Here is an 18,886-nt window from a genome sequence, read left to right on the forward strand (position 1 = left end):
CGTATTGGTTAATTATAAGCAGGGTTGCCCAAAAATCAGTTAATCGTGCTTTGTTTTGTGCGTTCCAGATAATGTAGGATTTATATTTACATGTATAAGTCTGTAATAGAGTGTTTATCGTACACAAATGGAAATGCGTTAAAGAAAAATAGAATTAATCATTTAATTAAGTTATTTGTAAAAGAGAAGTTTAGTCTTTACAGTGATTAACTGATTTTCGGGCTACCTTATAGTTGTATTCTAAAAATTGCTTTTTACTATAAAATACTGTTATTTATACTGTATATAAAAATTAATTTAAACAATTATGAAATTTTTAGTGCATTTTGTATAATTAATATCTACTTTTTCATGACATCGAAAATATTTCAATTAATAAATTGTATTTTAAGTTATTTAAAATACAATTTATTAATTGAAATATTTTTCATACAATTTCAATTACACAGCATTATCACGAAGCATTAAAATATTAAGGTTATTTGGCCCGTTGGAATTATGTTATTAATGATGGGACTCGACTCACATAAGGTCTACCACCACGAGATAAGGAATGATTCCTCAAAATTGCCCATAATAAATACGATAAATGATTATATTGCCCATGATAAGTTATGGTTTCGAACCCTTAATTTGTCGTGCCACTCAGATCCGGATTTAGATCTCCTGTGGCTTTATGCCTTATTATATTAAATAATAAAACCTCCCTTTTTCTTCTATCAAATGGAAATAAATTTAAATACTTTTTAATCAATAGCCTGAATGGGTTTATCAGTGGCCGAGTCTATAAAAACCATTAAATAGCTGTGGAACCGTAAGTCCATGTCTGACCAACAGGCAGACACGTGCAGTTTTCAAGGTTTTTGGGAAGACTCCCCCTTGGCAGATCGCCCATATTGAGTTGCCTTACTCCATCAACCTGACTTTCCATTAGTCTTAATGGAGCCTTCTCTAAGTTATTAATTCGTAATTTGTGATCTGTAGTTTTAGACTAGCAAGCTGTAGTTTTAAACTGTATCATCGTAAGGTGAGGATACTCTAAGCTCTCGCTAGCTCAGAGTATGCGTACTGTACCTTTACGTCAGGCATAAAATTATACATATAAATTTCTAAGTAAGCTTTCAGCTATTTCATTTTATTTAAATTATTTTTAATTTAAAATATTTTTAAGGAATGATTCTTCAAATACTTATAAATCGATTTGTTCGCAATATAATATTATAGAAAATGTCTCATCATCTAGCATCCAGAAATAGAACTCATACAACATGAGAACTTTGCAGGTGCACTCATCTTCAGATATAAACGTTTAAAAAAATAAGAAAAGAGGAATATAAACAATATCCTTTAAACATCTACCTATTTCAATTTTTCTTATTTACATAAATGTATATCCGATAAACTGCTGAGACATATAACAATTTTGAAGACTAAAACTTTTCAATATCTGTCAAGAAAACTTTTTAAAAATCAAAATTAATTTAATTAATAAATTAATATTTAAAAAATTGCCATATTTTGATAGTTCTATATTAAATAAAGAAGATACACGTCCTGAAAGATTTTAAACATAATTTATTCATAATTAGATAAATCTCCGCCCATTTCAATTTCATCAACTAATTAACTTTTAAGAAAATTCAAATTAATTTAAATCGTGACCTATCTACATTGATTTACTGTATTAATACTTTTATTTCTGAATAAATTTTTGTTAATTAAAATTTTATGAAAATGTAATACAAAAATATTGTAATATTTAAAAAGTGAATAATTTTAGCTGTGAACTTAAAATAAAAGTACATATATTTAAAAAATTCCAAAATATCAAACTTTCCAAAAATATAGAACAATTCGCTTCAAAATATCGAATTCCGTGACTGATTCAAAACCCGTTTATTCTAAACATTTAAAATTGCTATACAAAACAAACGTTCTGTAAATATAAAGGATGATCCAAAAGTCAGTTAACCATTGTAAAGCGTTGATAACATTTTTGTGAAGTTCTTTACAAAAAATTATTTAAAATGAGTCCTTGTTCAATACACAAGTAGCAACTCTTTAACACACTTCAGAAATTGCCGAATTCCTTGTAAATAAATGGCTAATTAACTTTTAGGCTAGTCTACACATTAAATCTGATAGAAATTTAACTTGTTATATATCTCTTTTAGTTTAAATTGCACGATAAAAATGTATTTTTGTACATTGTACAAGAGTACCACTAATATATATTTATCGTGGGAGAATATCTTAATTTTATATTTTAATATTTAATCACCATAAATCTTTTATATAGTACATTTTTAACAAATTACAGCTTCACAGATAAAATAGATATTATTATACAGGGTAGCCTCAAAAATCAGTTAATCGAGATGTACTGTATGTTACATAATTTTAAAAATATCTTACTGTAGTTAACTTACTTTTCGGACCATCCTGCACTTTACTTATTTTATTTTTTGGTTGTCAGTAGATTGATTATTTGAAATCGTTTACGTTTCGTGACTCATTCAAAAGTCGTTGGGCATAATATAAATTGTTTCTAAATTTAATCACAGGTGTATGTGACCTAAATTAATGTATCTTAGTGGATCAATTTACAGAATTGTCACTTTTAATCATGCTTTTATCTCAACGTTTATATAATTGTTATCATTTCTGTAGCCTATTTTTTTTAATAACGTAAGATAAAACGTAAGCAAAAGTAGTTATGTATGTAAGCTTAACACGCAAACAACTAGGCAATGTTTTAAGCTCACTTTGTGTGCAGATTAATGAACTTAAAATATAAAATAAAAGAATAAGTATAGCAAAATGGGGGATTTTTGTACTTTTTCTTTTGCTATGAGAGAAAAAACTTCTTTAATGAGTTTTGTTAAAATGCAAAGGAAAGGGTCTTTTTCTCCTTTAAAGACTCTTTTTGGGCATTTATTTGCCTTTGTTTGCCTTTTTTCTTTTCTTTTTTTTTTTTGCTTAAACATATATAGTCTAGATTTTTTACACTAAACATACTAATTGATATATCATTTTTTTTCTATTAAAAAAATGTCATTTCTCTTACAAAATGTTTATTAGAATTCATTTCGAAACGGTTGCACTAATATTAATAAAATTTCTCAAAATATATGATATACAGGATGGCCCAAAAGTCAATTAACCATGCATTGTTTTTATGTGTTCCTTGCACACTTAATTTAACAACAATACGTTTTCCTTCCACAACATTAATGGGGTTTATACTAGTTGAGAATTTGTAATAAAATATTCGAATAAGGCAGCAGTTAATGCTTTACAATGTTTAGCTGACTTTTGGGTCATCCTGTATATTTAATTAATGTTACATCCATAACATTTAACAAAATACAGAAGACTGTTATTTACTATTTGTAGCAATATTTAATTATTTATTTTTTAAATTAATATTATGAAAAAAACAATTTTTAAAGAAATGTATAATTATAAATAATATTTTGTTCATAAATCAGTATGTAATAAAAGTAGCATGTTACCGCCTACTCTTTAGTTAACATTACGTCACTTACATCTTCGCCAATCGTCTTCAAAGTCTCGTACAATTTTTATAAAAATTTTAAAACAAATTTCGCAGAGAACCGACTATATTTAAAAATTTTTTAGTTGTTTAATCTTTCACTTTTTTTACTGTTTTTAGGGCTGTATTAAAAAAAATTACTAAAATTTTAGATGAATTAATCGTTAGTTCTCTTAAAGATTTTCCCATTCAAATAAGAAGAATAGATAGTAATGTTATAAAAATTATTTTTATAAAAATAAAATTGTAAATTATATGACTATAAAAGTTCAACGACTAAATTGTCCTTAAAGTCCTTATAATTCTATTCTACAGTTTTATGATAGTCTTTATACTGTAGTCTTATTTATAGTATCAAACTATAAGAAGAAAATCTGTAATGTATATAACTATAAAGATATAAAGATAAATAAAACTGTAAGGACCAAATCTATACTATGACTATAAGGACTACAATATAAGAATTTTATAAACGTAAAATTATAAGTAAACTTGTAAAGTATACAATACTTTGCTAAAAAATTTTAACATAATTTAATAATTAAAAAAAAATAGCAATAAATAAATTATAAATAAACTTTTTAAAAATTAACTTTGAAAATATCATAAAAATAATTATTTTAGAAGTATTTTAAAAGTAAAACCATTAGAATTTGTTTAAAAATAGTGAATTTAAATTATTAAAGTTTTGTTAAATAAAAGTAAAATTTTTTAAATAGTTTTATTATATACAAATTAATAATTGTAATAAAATTTTATAATTAAAATTACATTTAAGAAGTATAAAATATAATTTTTAAACTATTTTAAAAAAAGTGCTAAAATTTTTTTCGAAATGTCACTTCATTTTAATTTTAATTATGAAAAGTAAACATAATTATATAACTTTATAATTATAAATTTTAATTCAAATTAAAGTTTAAATAGAGTAAAGAAATATTTTATTCATGAACTCAAGAACATCTTGTATTCATTTTACGTTTAGACTATTTAAAATAAAGGAGTTTTTAATGATTCGAAAAAAGGAAAATAATTGAACAAACAAAAACCACGAAATTTTTCTTGTTAAATTGATTTTTAAAGTTAAAATAAATTCATTAACAATTTTGTTGATCCTTAATTTCCAAAATCTGCTTCTAACAATCATTTTAATGAATTATTTATTTTATCTGCATTTTATTTTTGATTTTTCTAAAACTTAATTTCAATTTTTGTATTTTTGAATTATTTTATATATTTTTATGTATTTTTAATGTAGTTTTTATTTATTTATTCTTCCTAACTATTATTTTAAAAAAAAATTAAGGAAATTGTGAATTGAGCACTATAAAAATTAATTAAATTAATTAAAATTCTATAATATTTATATATAAAAATTAAGTGTTAATAATTAAATTAATTAATAAACTAACATTTTATAAATAAAAACGTCGAATAATCTTTTCTTCGTAGATAATTTTGTATTGTAATACTAAAAGTGAAATTTCGATGATGAAAAATAGAAATAAAATATTTTAATAAGTTTTTTTTTTAATTGTTAAATTATTAAATTAAGTCTTAATAATAATTAATAATGAAGGTATTATCTATCATCAGGATCCTGAAGAATTCTTGAGAATAGGCATTTAAGTATGGAAGTATCGGCTTTTTTTTTTTTTTTTTAGTTTTTAATAAGATTTTAAGATGTTTTAGAGTAAATATGGTCAAGAGAATGATTTTAAGTGTATAAAAGGAAACATTTTATGTTTTTTTTTATACACCTAACTTGAAGAAAGACGTGTATAAAGTAATCTTTCTCATCAAGGTAGTGAGCACAGATTTTAATGATGATTCTTTGAAGATTATATTATCTGGATTTATTTATATCTAATTATAGAAAAAAAAATATATTATTTTATACATTTTTCATCATTAACGTGCCCAAAAATCCAAAAATTCATGCTACATATCGGAGACACATCTTATTTATAATACTTTGATTGTATTAAAGTCTAATACTATCGAAAAAATTGTTTAGTTTTGAAATATTTTATTAAATAAAAGAATTTAAATTATTTAAAGTTAGAATTGAAATGACAAATTTACTTATAGTAAAAGCTTAGAAAATGTTACAAACGTTTTAAATAGATTGATTTAAGATATGGTTTTCTGTAAAGTAATTGGTTTAGAAATACAAAACATCAAATCTTTTAGTAAATAAATGTTAATATAATCAAATTTCCAACCAATTTTCGTTAGGAAAAAGATATTTCCACATTTCCAAAATTCTGACTTAATATTGTTCTTCTCTTTAAAATTATATAGAGTATCGGTATTTATCATAATCTTTAACAGGGGAAAAAATTATTAATATAAGGAAAACAATTTTAAGCATTTTTTCCCGTACATTTCATAATAAACAGGATTTTTAAAAAAGTAACTTTTGTTGATGCAATTTGCTGGAGGGAGCTATCTAAAGTGATAAATGGAAACATGCACTCTCAACAGAAAATAGAATGTCAAAGAAAATACACAAAAAAAAATTATCAAAAATTTATTAGGCATAAATTTAAAACCATATTCTATAACCTAAACCCGATATTCAGCTCTAAAAGTATCATGTAAATGGCTGTTGTCCATGATAACTAATCAAACTTAGTGAGGTTCTAGATATTTCTTCTTATCTTCGCGTATTATTTTGCCTCTAGATGAAAAAAAGAAATGAATTTTGAAAATCCTCTTTACTTTTAAATCTTTAAAGTAATCAAAAAACTTTCGTCGTAAAGTATATTTTAGTTTATATTGTCAAGTATCAAATTAAATTTCTTAGAATTATCAAAAAACAAAATTGAAGTAGAAATCCAAAGATTTAAATTATGTTATATCTGGTAAATAATTGTGTTTTTACACAGAAATATCTCACACTACTCGTCAAAAGGACTAACTATTTCCTACATATAAACATAAATAACACTACCTGTCTTCTATACAGAAACATGAAAAACACCACATGTTTTCTATTTAGAAACGTTAAAAAAAATACTGTTATTTTCTAAACTACTGTGTAGAAAACAACGTTTTTGATGCGCGAGAGTTATAAAAATAACTAGTTTATTAAATAACACTTATAACAATTTATTTTTATTTGAAGAAAATAATTGATACAAAAGACAATTTTCACACAGTTGATAAAACAAACAAGTGATTGAGACAAGTATTTGTTAAACCTTTATCAAAACAATCACATTATCTGACTAAATGGTATTCTTATAGATGAACAATCGCGTCATAAATCACTTTTAAAATATTTCTCGTATAATTATTTCATTGATAAAACGAAAGCAGTGGATATATTCATTGTCTTCTTTATAAAATTTCATGGTAAATTTCATGTGTACATTTCGTTAATTTTCAAAAACCTTTATATACATATATCCAAACACTGTAGAGATGTAAATGTCCAAAAAAAAAGAAAGGAAAAAAACACATTCTGAAGATAAATATCGAAGAAATTTTTTTGGAAATCTTTGCGGTTGAAGAAACAAAGCGAGTATAAATCTAATACAAAAAATAAAAAATGTTAAAATACTGTTCTCTTCTGTTGAAGTAGAAAAAAACAAAAAATAATTACAAATAGTTTCGTTGCTTAATGGATTTTTATTTTATTTTTTCTAAACGAAACTTTTATTATTGAAAGAAAAATATAATTTTGAAAAATTAGCAAAAACTTTTATTAAAAAAATCTAAAAATATGACTAATTTGAATGATTGTAAATTTCCTTTTAATTTTTTCATAGTCTTACTACTAATATAAAGTAGTGATATCGAACGTTTGACGCAATCATTATAAAATTTTCAATTTCTAAAATGATTGTTACGTCATAATTTTTTTTTAAAAAACCGTTATTTTTATTTATAAAATGACAAAAATAAATGAATTTTTACAAAATTTAAATAAAATATTAGATCTAAATTTTACATTTATTTTTATGAAACTAATTTAAGCATGAAAGTTATATTTAAAATCATAATAAATTTTCGCTAATAATTTAACGACTTTTTGCTTTTATTAATTCTAAAACACTATAAAACAATTAAATAAAATATAATTTCAAGGAAAAAACGGCAAAATCTAGTAAAAAATGTAAAAATTGCAGATATTTTCAACTGCTGGAAAATAATTATCATCAGGTGGTAGAGCATACTCGAGGGTCTAGGCTGAAGAAAGGAAGAGTAAGGGGATGAGCAGGAAAATAAGAAAGAGGACAGAAGTTCCCAGGAGATTACTGAGCAGATAGAATGGATGAGAGAGTATAAAAATAAATACGATTTTTGTTGAAAAATGTTTACATAGTAGTTGTAATTACATAAAGTAACAGGTTCGCAATAAGGAAGTAGTGGGACGGTATAGTGAAAGGCAATACAAATTAAAAGTAGTATTTACAAGCATCGTGAAGAATACAAAACTGCTGGTTTCACGTGACAAGATAAAAACTTACGCACAAATGATGAAGAAACAGGAGCTGGATGTTCAATTTGTGAAAACATTAATAATATGAAATAAGTTAACATAAGAACGCTAAAGAAATAATACATGTAAGTGAAAATGGCAGAAATTTTAAATTTTCCGTTGACTTTTTCATGTAATTATAAATAGAAAACAGTAAAATCGAATATTTGACGTAACATTGATTTTAAAAATTTAAATTTAAAAAAATCGGTCATTCCTAATTTAAATTTATGTCGTTTTTTTAGTCATAACATTTTACATTTTTCTTAAATTAAATTAAATTTTTTAAATTAAACTTCTCGATATTTCTTATATATAAAATTTTATATATTAAAATGCTTTAAAATTATAAAAGTTTATCAAAAATAGAAATAATTCCTGTAGATTTAAAATATTTATTTTCTTCGTAAATATAATTTTTTTTTCTTTCTTTACAAAATTAATCTATACAACAGAGAAACGCTATAAAAACATTAAATTTTATCTAATTATTAATGAATTTTCTGCTTTTATTAATTCTAAACTCAACACTCAGCATATTGACGATATACATATAAATTTTGAGTGGTGTAAAAACATTTTTTTTACTACTTTCAATTGATTTTCCTCCTTCCAAACAGATGCAGCTGTTCCAAATTTCTTGCAACAAGACATTTTTTATACATATAGATATATATTTTCCCTATTTCCTTACTAAAATAAGTTTTATAAATGATGTATTTTCTTTATAAACTATAAAAATATCATATTATTTGTTTAATAACTTTTTAATATAAAATAAATAAATACGTTTAGCTTTTTATATTACACGTTCTCAGATATACTCTGATGCTTTTTAATTTTATAATAATATTTTCTAAATGTAATTTCGTTTATACAGTTTTTAAAATTAATTTTTAATTTTAATTTATGTAAAATTAGTTAATATAAATTAAATCTATACTGTTTATTTTAATGAAATGCCTGATATAATCAGACTTGGATTTGCACAGAAGCAACAGTTTAAGGCTTCCTGTTGTAAGTCTATAGCTTAGGGCCTCACATTTTTATACGTAATCATTTATTTGGAGAAAAGAAAGAGCCTGTTATATGTTTTAGATTAGCACAAAAAGTCTAAGTCCAGCTGTGAATATAATAAAATGGCGGTGTTGAATATTTTAAGAAATTTTACTGTATAAAATTAAAAAATTTTGTATTAAAAAAAAAGGAAATTTTATACAAGTATACATAATTTTTACCAGAAATTATTAATTTTTTTAAATTTAAAAGTAACTTTTAATTAAAACTTTAAAATAAAAAAATAAAAATGTAATTTTATAATTTAATTATAATTTTTTTTAAATTTGATGTTAAGAAAAATTTTAAAAAGCTATCAAAAAAAATTGTAAATTTTTAAAACTTCGCAATTTTTTTCATAAAAAAACCGGTAATGTCCATTATTTGGAGGTTATTTTGTATACATCTTCGTTCAAAAGAAGTTTTAGAGAAAAAAAATGGCCGCTATTTGGAGGTGTAAACAGTGGCCGTTATTGTGAGGTGGCTAATGTTGCGAGGTGATCGTTATCGTACTGTAGATACAATACAGTATATAATTTAGAATTTAATTTTTGTAATTTTTTTAACTAAAATTATAAATTTAAAAAGTATAAAAGTTAATATTTTTAATGAATTTTATAACCTTTTATAAATCTGCATTTTTCATAGAATTTATTGTAAATTATTAATTTCATTACTTTCCATGAAATATTTTAATAATTTACAAGAAATTATATTTAAATTAAAATAAAGTACATAAAATTTATTTTACTTAAACAATTAATTTTAAATGTACAGATTCAATTTAAATTTTTTAAAATAATAATTATAATATATTAAGTATTTAATTATTTTATAAAAATAAACAAAAAACATTTAGATAATTTATTATTTTAATAAAAAAAATTACAGAAATTTAATCATGAAAATAAGTTAGTTGCATGAGAATTTTGAAGAATAAATAATGACCTAATTGTTGTAAATGTTACCTTGTGGTGTATATTTAAAAAATTATATTTTTTTCTGTAACTTGTAAAAAAATAACGTAATAAATATTTAATAAGCAGAAAGAAAAATCATTAATCAGGTCTGATTCACAATTACCAAAAATTACCATCTCTTATCACCTTACAAAAGAATAAAAATCAATAGAACTGATGAAATTCATCTCGTGTTTACATTTCCTTCATGCTTTATAACTATAAAAAAATCAATTTTTTTGGTCAAAATTGAAGTTTTTAAACGTTATTTTAAAATATTTTAAATTTTAATTAAAAACTTTGAGGTGACAACTTCCAGTTTAGTAACAGAAATTAACTAATTTCTCATACACATGGTAATTCGTGCAACTTTTTTTTGCGCAAAAATTAAGAACTTGTGTGTTTCCATCACTACCAATAAGAAAAATCTGATTGAAAATAAAAAAAAATTCTATAATATTTGTCATAATTGTAGCTTAATGTTAAAAAAAATTTCTCAATATGAAATTTTGCTGAAAAATTATCCATTTCAGCATAAAAATTACGTACATCTGACAATTTCTTGCAACTTTTTTGATTCTTGCTAATGCTTTCTGTACAAAGTTGCGAATTTTACAGGTAAATATACTGTACTGTACATTATTTACACTTATACATTTTTTAAAAAATCTCTTGCGTACAAATGAAAAATTTCCCATCACTACATTTATTGAAAATGGTTCACGTGTATACGATACATTTATACCTGCTACTAAAAAATTTATTTTCGACTTGTACGTGTGTATCATAAATCGAAAAATATAACGAATAAAAATAATAACCATATTTAAATATTAATATTTTATTTTATTAAACTGGTTGTAAAAATAATATAGAAGGCGAAAAATGTATTTTAAAAAAATATTTTCTGAGTCAATTATAACTGTAAAGAATGGTGCAAAATTATTTTTTTCCATTTACATAAAATTAATGTTTATTTCTGTGTAATTACGATAATAATTTAATAATTGACATAAATGTATGTACTTTTTGAAATATGTTCATTTATGTGTTAATATTTAGTAAATTTAAATACTTTGACAGTGTCATAAGTTCGAACAGGACTTTTAAATTCATTAGGAAGAAAGACCTTTTGTGATTACAACAACAGACTGCATCCAAATATGTTATAAAGTCAAATCTCCAATAACGGCCGCCCCTAAACGGCGGCCATTTTTTTCAGAAGCGTTTCTTTTCGAAATGCATAACTTCCAAACAATGGACATCTTTATGTTCCCGTCAGTGATCGTTGCTCAAAGGTTTGACTGCATACATAGATCTTTTTACGCATGATTAAAAGATTTAAATCCATTAAGAATGATTTATTTTAAAAAAAAAGTTTAATTATAACAATAAAATAAGCTCAAATAAAACGCAAAAACTTGCAAAATTGTCATCTGAAATATTATCCAATTATCCGTAAAAAAAAGATATGACACATTCTTGGCTGATTGCCAAGTAGGAAGACATCTTACTTGGCCGAATATTTGATTCATGTTGATGTATTAAGAACGATTTATTTAATTAAAAAGTTTTCTCAATGTTCGTCATTACAAATTATTATTCTTAAAACATTTTTTCATGGTAATTATTTTAAAAAAATTACTTCAGATGATTTGAGTTTGCATACCTTCATTCGGCCTTAAATATATTAAATTATGATCCAAAATAGCCTTAAAAGTATTCAGAATTATTGATAACTTAATTTAAGAAATAAAATTTTATATTAATTAAATTAATTTTTAAAATATGTTTGCAATTATTAAGAAAGAAAACGTCATCGTGTCTATATATGTAGGCTACGGTCGAAACATCTTGTTCTACTTATGAATTTTATTAATCTGAATAAATTAATTTTTTAAAATATGTTTTTTTTCCTTTTTTAATTTTTTTCAATCCAAAATATTCAGGTATTTACAAATTATTTAATGTTTATGATAATTTAATAATAAAACCCGCTCCATACTACTATAGCTTTAAGTTACCATAAGAGAACCTCCCTTAGAGTTACTCTTAACCTTCTTACCATAAGAGAATGTCTTCGGTATAAGCCTATACTCATATCTTACCTTTATAAAACATAAAAAATCATTTTTACAAACTTCTAACTTATTTTTTCATCATAAACTGTGATCATATATTTATAGAATGAACTACAAAATGTGGTTCCTAAGCGACGTGCTTTACTTGGATCTTTACTTACTCTAGCAGTAGCAATTCTATTTGTACATTAAATGATAAACATAAGGATAAAATTACCCTTGTTGCATCTCTTCATCTTTTAAGTAAAGCTGATTCATTTGCCAAGAAATAAGTCGCTAAGAAGGACAGAATATAAAAGCATTATCGCCAGATTTTAATGCCTCCAAGTGAAAATATTTTAGAATTCTGTTCTAGAAATTCGAGAATCGAATCTCGAACTCTCAATTTTTCTATTTATTCGTTTCTTTGTTCAGAAATTCTGGCACGATTTGCTGATTAAATGCCAATTCTTGAGGCAATTCATCTCTAAATCTGTTTACTTTATTCATAAACTAAGCTATTAACAAGCAATTGTTTATTGACATGGTCGCAATTCTGGGCTACAAGTTTTAATCATATTTTAAATTTATTTAATTTAAAATATATGCTCTCCACCTCAAATTAGTAATGGCTTGCCCCTGTACATTATACTTTTCCTGCTAGCAATAGAGTCGCGCCGGTCGTCTAGTTAACTTTCAGGAGAATTTTTGAATTGAAATAACATGACTTCTAGTGCAAACCGAATGTTTATATATATAGTTATGGCCTCCTGCTCTTAAGGTTTCCATATCTGGTCTCGTCTTTTATCTAACTTCCTTCTCGAGATTAAGGAAAGACAGACGGACGGACGGACGAACGGACGGACGAACGGACGGAAAGCCGTACGACAGGTGGGAATTTATAGGTCTACAGTTTTTTCAAATTGCAGCCCAATTAAATACTGTAATGTTTTGTGCAATGTAACAATATTATTTTATTCAAATAAATAAGTTGCACCTTTGAAGATGAAAAGATTAAATAGGGCGTAGTTATGTAGTCAAGACTGTCGAATGCGATTACGAGATTGGGACTAAGACATCTAAGGTCCTTTATTCCTGCTCACGTAAACTTCTCGTGCATTTCCTTCTATTTATACTTGAAATTACTTAAATTGACTTGCTGTAGGTTAAAATTAAAATGTTAATATTCAAATTTCAGCCGGGCCTCTACAAGTCCGGTTATTTGGATTATAACGTAACACAAAGCACAGACCCCTCGCATTTTCCTCCCTCTTGCTGTCCTGTGAAGTTAATTCCATAAATACACCTCGTAATATCCCCTCTGAAGGTCTTTCTAACGAAATTTTTCGGTTTCGATATCCATATAAAGTTGAGATACGTTGAAAATTACAATTTTTAACATCACTGATTGGCTGAAAGATAGAAACACGAAAAGTCGAATTTTTTAGTGACGCTGATTGGTCAAATGCATTTAAATCACTCACAAGATAAACAACATTGTTTCAAATTAATAATAAGAACAAGGTAATTTTTTAACCTTATCCCAATTATTTTATGGATTTTATAATTGAAAACTTACAGTAGAAAGTGCTATTACGTTTTATTAAATAAACGTATTTCTCAAGTAATGACAAATATAGTGTAATGAGGGGTGCTTGAATCTTCAAACTCTGTCCTATATGCAGATATAACGGGGTATAAGATATGTTATGATATAGATACAGACCGTAACAAAAATTTTACAGAATTTCTAAAAAATTTTCCATAAGTATAAGCAGTCCTCTTCTAAATTTTCAAGTCTAGAAGATTAAATGAAGTTACGCTCTTGTAACGAGCGTAACACCTTGTCATATCAACAAGTCAAACCCGTGTTACTGTATAACTTTAAAAGTATATTCAGCAAATTTTAGTGCACATCATATTTGAAATTTTAAAGTTATTCAAATAGACCAATCAAATCGAGCGTGACGTAAAACTCGACTTTCTTATGACGTGTCTTACGCGAGTGTGTGTCATTGGATATAATTGCTATTCCCTAACGGTGAGAAAGTGACATGCATCGCTCCGAATTATTTATTTCTCATTAAAATTCTATTTTAATAAGTTTTCATTTATAAATTATTTATTATATTCTTTATTATTTTATCATAAAATTTCTCTAATTATCGATTACAGTTCTAGTTAATTAAACTAGACTTAAATACATTTACTAGATATTTAAGTTATGGATTATATTTTAATGCGGAAAGTTAATTAATCAATTACTTGTACTTTAATATAATTTACTAATAAATATGGAAGCTTCTGATTGGCCCAAAAATGTAAAAATTTTAAATTTTTTAGGGGAAAGACCATACAGAAGTATTGTTTCATCTAACACCTAAATTTTTCTATTAATAGTGTTATCTTTGCCCAATTAAGGACATATAAATAACATTAATTTAATTTTTTAATTAAAAATACCTGACCTTTGACTTGTGTTTTTTGATCGTTTAAGTGGTGACGCTCCAAAAAAAAAAGACTTTCTGAAGTATTATTTCTTGTTGAATCGCTTCAAAAACGATTCAAATTAATATATTTTTTGCTTGTTTTGTTACATAAGCGATCAATTTTTATAATTATTTCGTTTTATAATGAAGAATATTTATAATTTTAATCATTTTTGAGTGTTTTCTGCTTTGTTACGTCTGTTCTATACGTAGAATGCTCGAAATTACTCGAAAATGAACAAATAATTTTTTAAAATGTGGCTAATTTAATGTGCAAATACGTAAAATTCTTTACAAAATTCCATAATTTGTATGCTTTAAATTAATACGTGTAACAACGTACTGATGTTAGGCGTAACATCTAAAACCGAAAACATGTTTCTTCTGTACAAGACGTAGAGAGTAGCAGACAGACACTCAAAAAAATTGCGAATTACCTTTATAATTATCGTCATTATTTATTAAATTATACATTATTTCAGTAACTTTTAAATATGGAATAAAAAATTTTTCAAACTTTTTTAATAAATTAAAAAAAAAGTAAATATTTTATTTTTATAAATTGACAAATGTATATTTAATACACAAACAGACAGACAACAGACGTTTATATTATTAATAAGCTTACTGCTTTTGTTTAATTGTCACGTGTAACATCGTCTACACAGTTTTAATACAGTAAAAATACGTAAATATAGCTTTTATGAGTAACAAAACATATTTAAAGTGTCTGTCCATCACGCACTACGCACAGCATTACATCATATGAATATAAAATTATATAAATTTTGAAGTATTTTTAAGTGAAAAAGTAAAAAAAGGAACATTTGGTATGTCTGTCCGACACACTTTACGTCTCGTTACAACGTGACAGACAATAAAAAATTGCAAAACGCCGGTATAAATAATTATTAATTATTAAAATATGCACTATTTTATGTATTTTTAATTATAAAATATAGAATAATAATAATTGAAAAAGAAAATACAGTCGAATCTCCAATAACACCCACCTCCGAACAACGGCCACTTTTTATGTTTCCTTCAGTGGCTGTTGTTCAGAGGTTTGACTAAATATACGTAATACAAATTAACGAATCTATATTTAATAACAGACAAACAGACGTTTACATTATTAAATATGGAAATAATTAAGCAATGCTGCCGCAACAAACAAGTTTCAATGCTATATGATTGTTAAACATTTAAGTTTGCAAGCGAAACGAATTTTTTCAATTTGCAGGAAAAACTTATTATCAATATTTATGAACATGTTACGTTTAACAGATTATTTTAATGTTTAAATATTTAATTTTCAATGAAATTCTGGATAATATATCATTTTAAAAGTATTAAAATTCTATAAAATATTAAAAGGAAAAACCACGAAATAATTGAAACATAATAGCATTGAATTACTTAAGAAGAGTTTTGAATCAGAAATAAACATTAATTAAAATCGAATTATATTAGTAAATTGTAATTTATAAAAATTATTAAATAAGTATTTTGTAAAAATTCGACAAAAAAGCGCGAAATTTTACTTTAAAATGTCACTAAATTTCTTTACTAAAAAACTGCAAAATGTTACGAAAAAGAAAAATGTCAGTAAATTTTACACGAAATGTTATTTTAAAATGTTACGAAAAAAATGCAGAATTTAACTTAATAGTGTTACTAAATTTTATACAAAATGTGACTCTTATTTACCTTAAATTCTGTTTTTAAAAACTTAATTTTTATTTATAAAAAAAAAAACCACAATAAATAAGGCATTTATAACTAATTACTTAGATAACAAGATGATTCATTAACCTAATTTCTTGTGCATGGAATTAACGAAAAAATAAAGAAAACAATGTAACCTGATAGCAATAAAAAAAAAAACTGTATACAAGCCAAAATAGATCAATAATAACAGATAGAGGTTCTGGAAGGTTTTATTTATTTTCATTAATCAGAAACGTAACAGAAAGTGTTTGTGTGTGTACCGTATATATATAAATATACCTGTACTTTCTCTTTTCCCTATAGAAAATAAAACAATGTGTACGCCAACCGAGCAACATGTGGGTTAATCATCGATTTTAACTAGAAGCCAAAATTTTCTCTATCATTTACATGTGTAGCGCGGTGTTAAACGGTTAGAAACACACATACGAAACGTTAAAAATTCAAAACAAAAAATACTACAACACTATAACATCCAAGGAATGAACATAAAATAGAGCACCTGGTAAGTTGCTCGCTGGAAACAGAACTGACATTTTACTCAATTGTTATATAAGATGACAGTAGTATAGTATTATTTTGAATTTTTTACAGATTACCCGAAATATTTTGCTATATTCTTACGCAAATTATTGTACATGTACGCTTTGTATACGCACACGTGATACATCTGGTACATGGGATTTTGTTTGTAGACACACGGAAGACAATTAAAAAAACATCATAAAATACTGCACTAACCTCTGAATGTAGCCCTTGCTAATCGATCGGATTTGCCTGTCAATCCACTAACGAATCTGAGTTTAAATTTGAGAGCCATATTGCTTTAACCAGGTACACACAAAAGTCAAGTCAATCCAACATAGTGCGCTTTGCTAGACACGTATGAACCGGGTGCTCTCTTCTACAAAAGCTGTTGCTGGCCGTACTACCGCGCTTAACCACGCTATATTTGCTATTGGTCGATATGTCACTATGACAACGGAGGTAGGGTCTTCTGGATTGGTTGGAATGACGTCACTAAGCTGCACCCTTCACAATCAATAAGAGAATGTTTGAGAATGGATCGGGATGTAATTCATTCATGAAACGGAATTCAAATCCACTTGATGATATTTCTTATATTTTAATAGTGAATTATATATATATATATATTTTAAATTTGTAAATTAATTTTTTTTAAATTTATTTTAATGCCTTTATTCAATATTAAAATTTTTATCTTGGAATATTGTAGAAATACATAAATTTTTATTTATTTTAACGATATACTAGGTTCGGAAAAATCTCGTGTATAGAAAGACATGCTCAATATTCCAATATTTAAACAATTTTAAGTGGCGCAAGAATGTGAAAACTTTCTACGGATCTCCAGATACTTTTTCTCCTTCCCTATAACAAGAATTTTTACTGTGCGAGTTTAAAAATCGCATATAAATCGTACATCATTTAAAACATACCACCGACATTGTCTCCAACTTTATCTTACGTAAAATGTGTTGTAATATTGAATCCGTGATGTATCACTTGTTTGGTGTCGAATTTTTAAGTTTAAGTAAATAAAGCGATTGTTTAAACATAATGTATTTTAACTACAACATTATAATAAAAAAGAAATAAAAGCATAATATTGTAGAAAATATTAGTTTAGGCAACTAAAATTAGTTAATAAGCCTGAACTTTTATGTAACGTTTCAGGTTCTAGATCTATAAGATGGGAAAAACAACAGAACAGAACTTGAACAAAACAAAATTAGGGAAATTAAAAAGAACAGGATAGAATATAAACAGAACTCCAGAACTGAAATTGAACAGAACTCCAGAACTGAAATTGAACAGAACTCCAGAACTGAAATTGAACAGAACTCCAGAACTGAAATTGAACAGAACTCCAGAACTGAAATTGAACAGAACTCCAGAACTGAAATTGAACAGAACTCCAGAACTGAAATTGAACAGAACTTCAGAACTGAAATTGAACAAATGAACTCCAGAACTGAACTTGAACAGAACTCAAGAACTGGAATTGAACAGAACAGAAATTGAAATATTGCGTAGACGTTCATACTTAAAATGTAAAACAAAAAATGAAAATGTAATCCAATAAAATTTAAAATTATTTTATAATTTTATGTTCTAAACCAATATTAATTTTATTATTATTATTATTATTATTATTAGCTACAGAATCTATTATTATTCTTAGCTACAGAATTGTTATTTTAAATTAATTTAAAAAATACAATTATCCTTGACAGAAAATTGATTCCATTTACTTAAAGTATTGATTAGAAAACAAAACAGAAGGTTAAAATATTTCATTTCCTTCAACTGATAAACTCCTACTTGAGGAAATAAATTCTGATAGCTTTAACTTTATATTAAATATTTTTTTTATTATTTACAATGTTAAATGATTAATTTTAATCTGTAATATTTATAAACATTTATTGTAAATCTGAAATATTTTAAAATTATTTTTGGAATTTTCTAGTTTATTCTTGAAAAAATAAAGTTAATATAAATCAATTCTGTTTAGAAAAAAC

The 18,886-nt window shown here is 25.0% G+C and overlaps 1 protein-coding gene across 1 annotated transcript in view; it reads right to left on the reverse strand.

Moving 5' to 3' along the window:
- The window catches only part of LOC136970142 (otoferlin-like), a 153,392-nt gene extending 136,115 nt beyond the window's left edge, over positions 1-17,277 (reverse strand). Inside the window, exon 1 of the mRNA XM_067264535.1 lies at positions 17,082-17,277. Within this exon, the coding sequence (XP_067120636.1) occupies positions 17,082-17,160 (79 nt within the window). The 5' untranslated portion in view covers positions 17,161-17,277. The remainder of the gene's footprint in view (positions 1-17,081) is intronic.
- Positions 17,278-18,886: the final 1,609 nt, after the last annotated feature.

This window comes from Centruroides vittatus, unplaced genomic scaffold, assembly GCF_030686945.1.
Source record: "Centruroides vittatus isolate TY-2023 unplaced genomic scaffold, ASM3068694v2 contig_19, whole genome shotgun sequence".
In the NCBI taxonomy this organism is placed as follows: Eukaryota; Metazoa; Arthropoda; class Arachnida; order Scorpiones; family Buthidae; genus Centruroides; species Centruroides vittatus.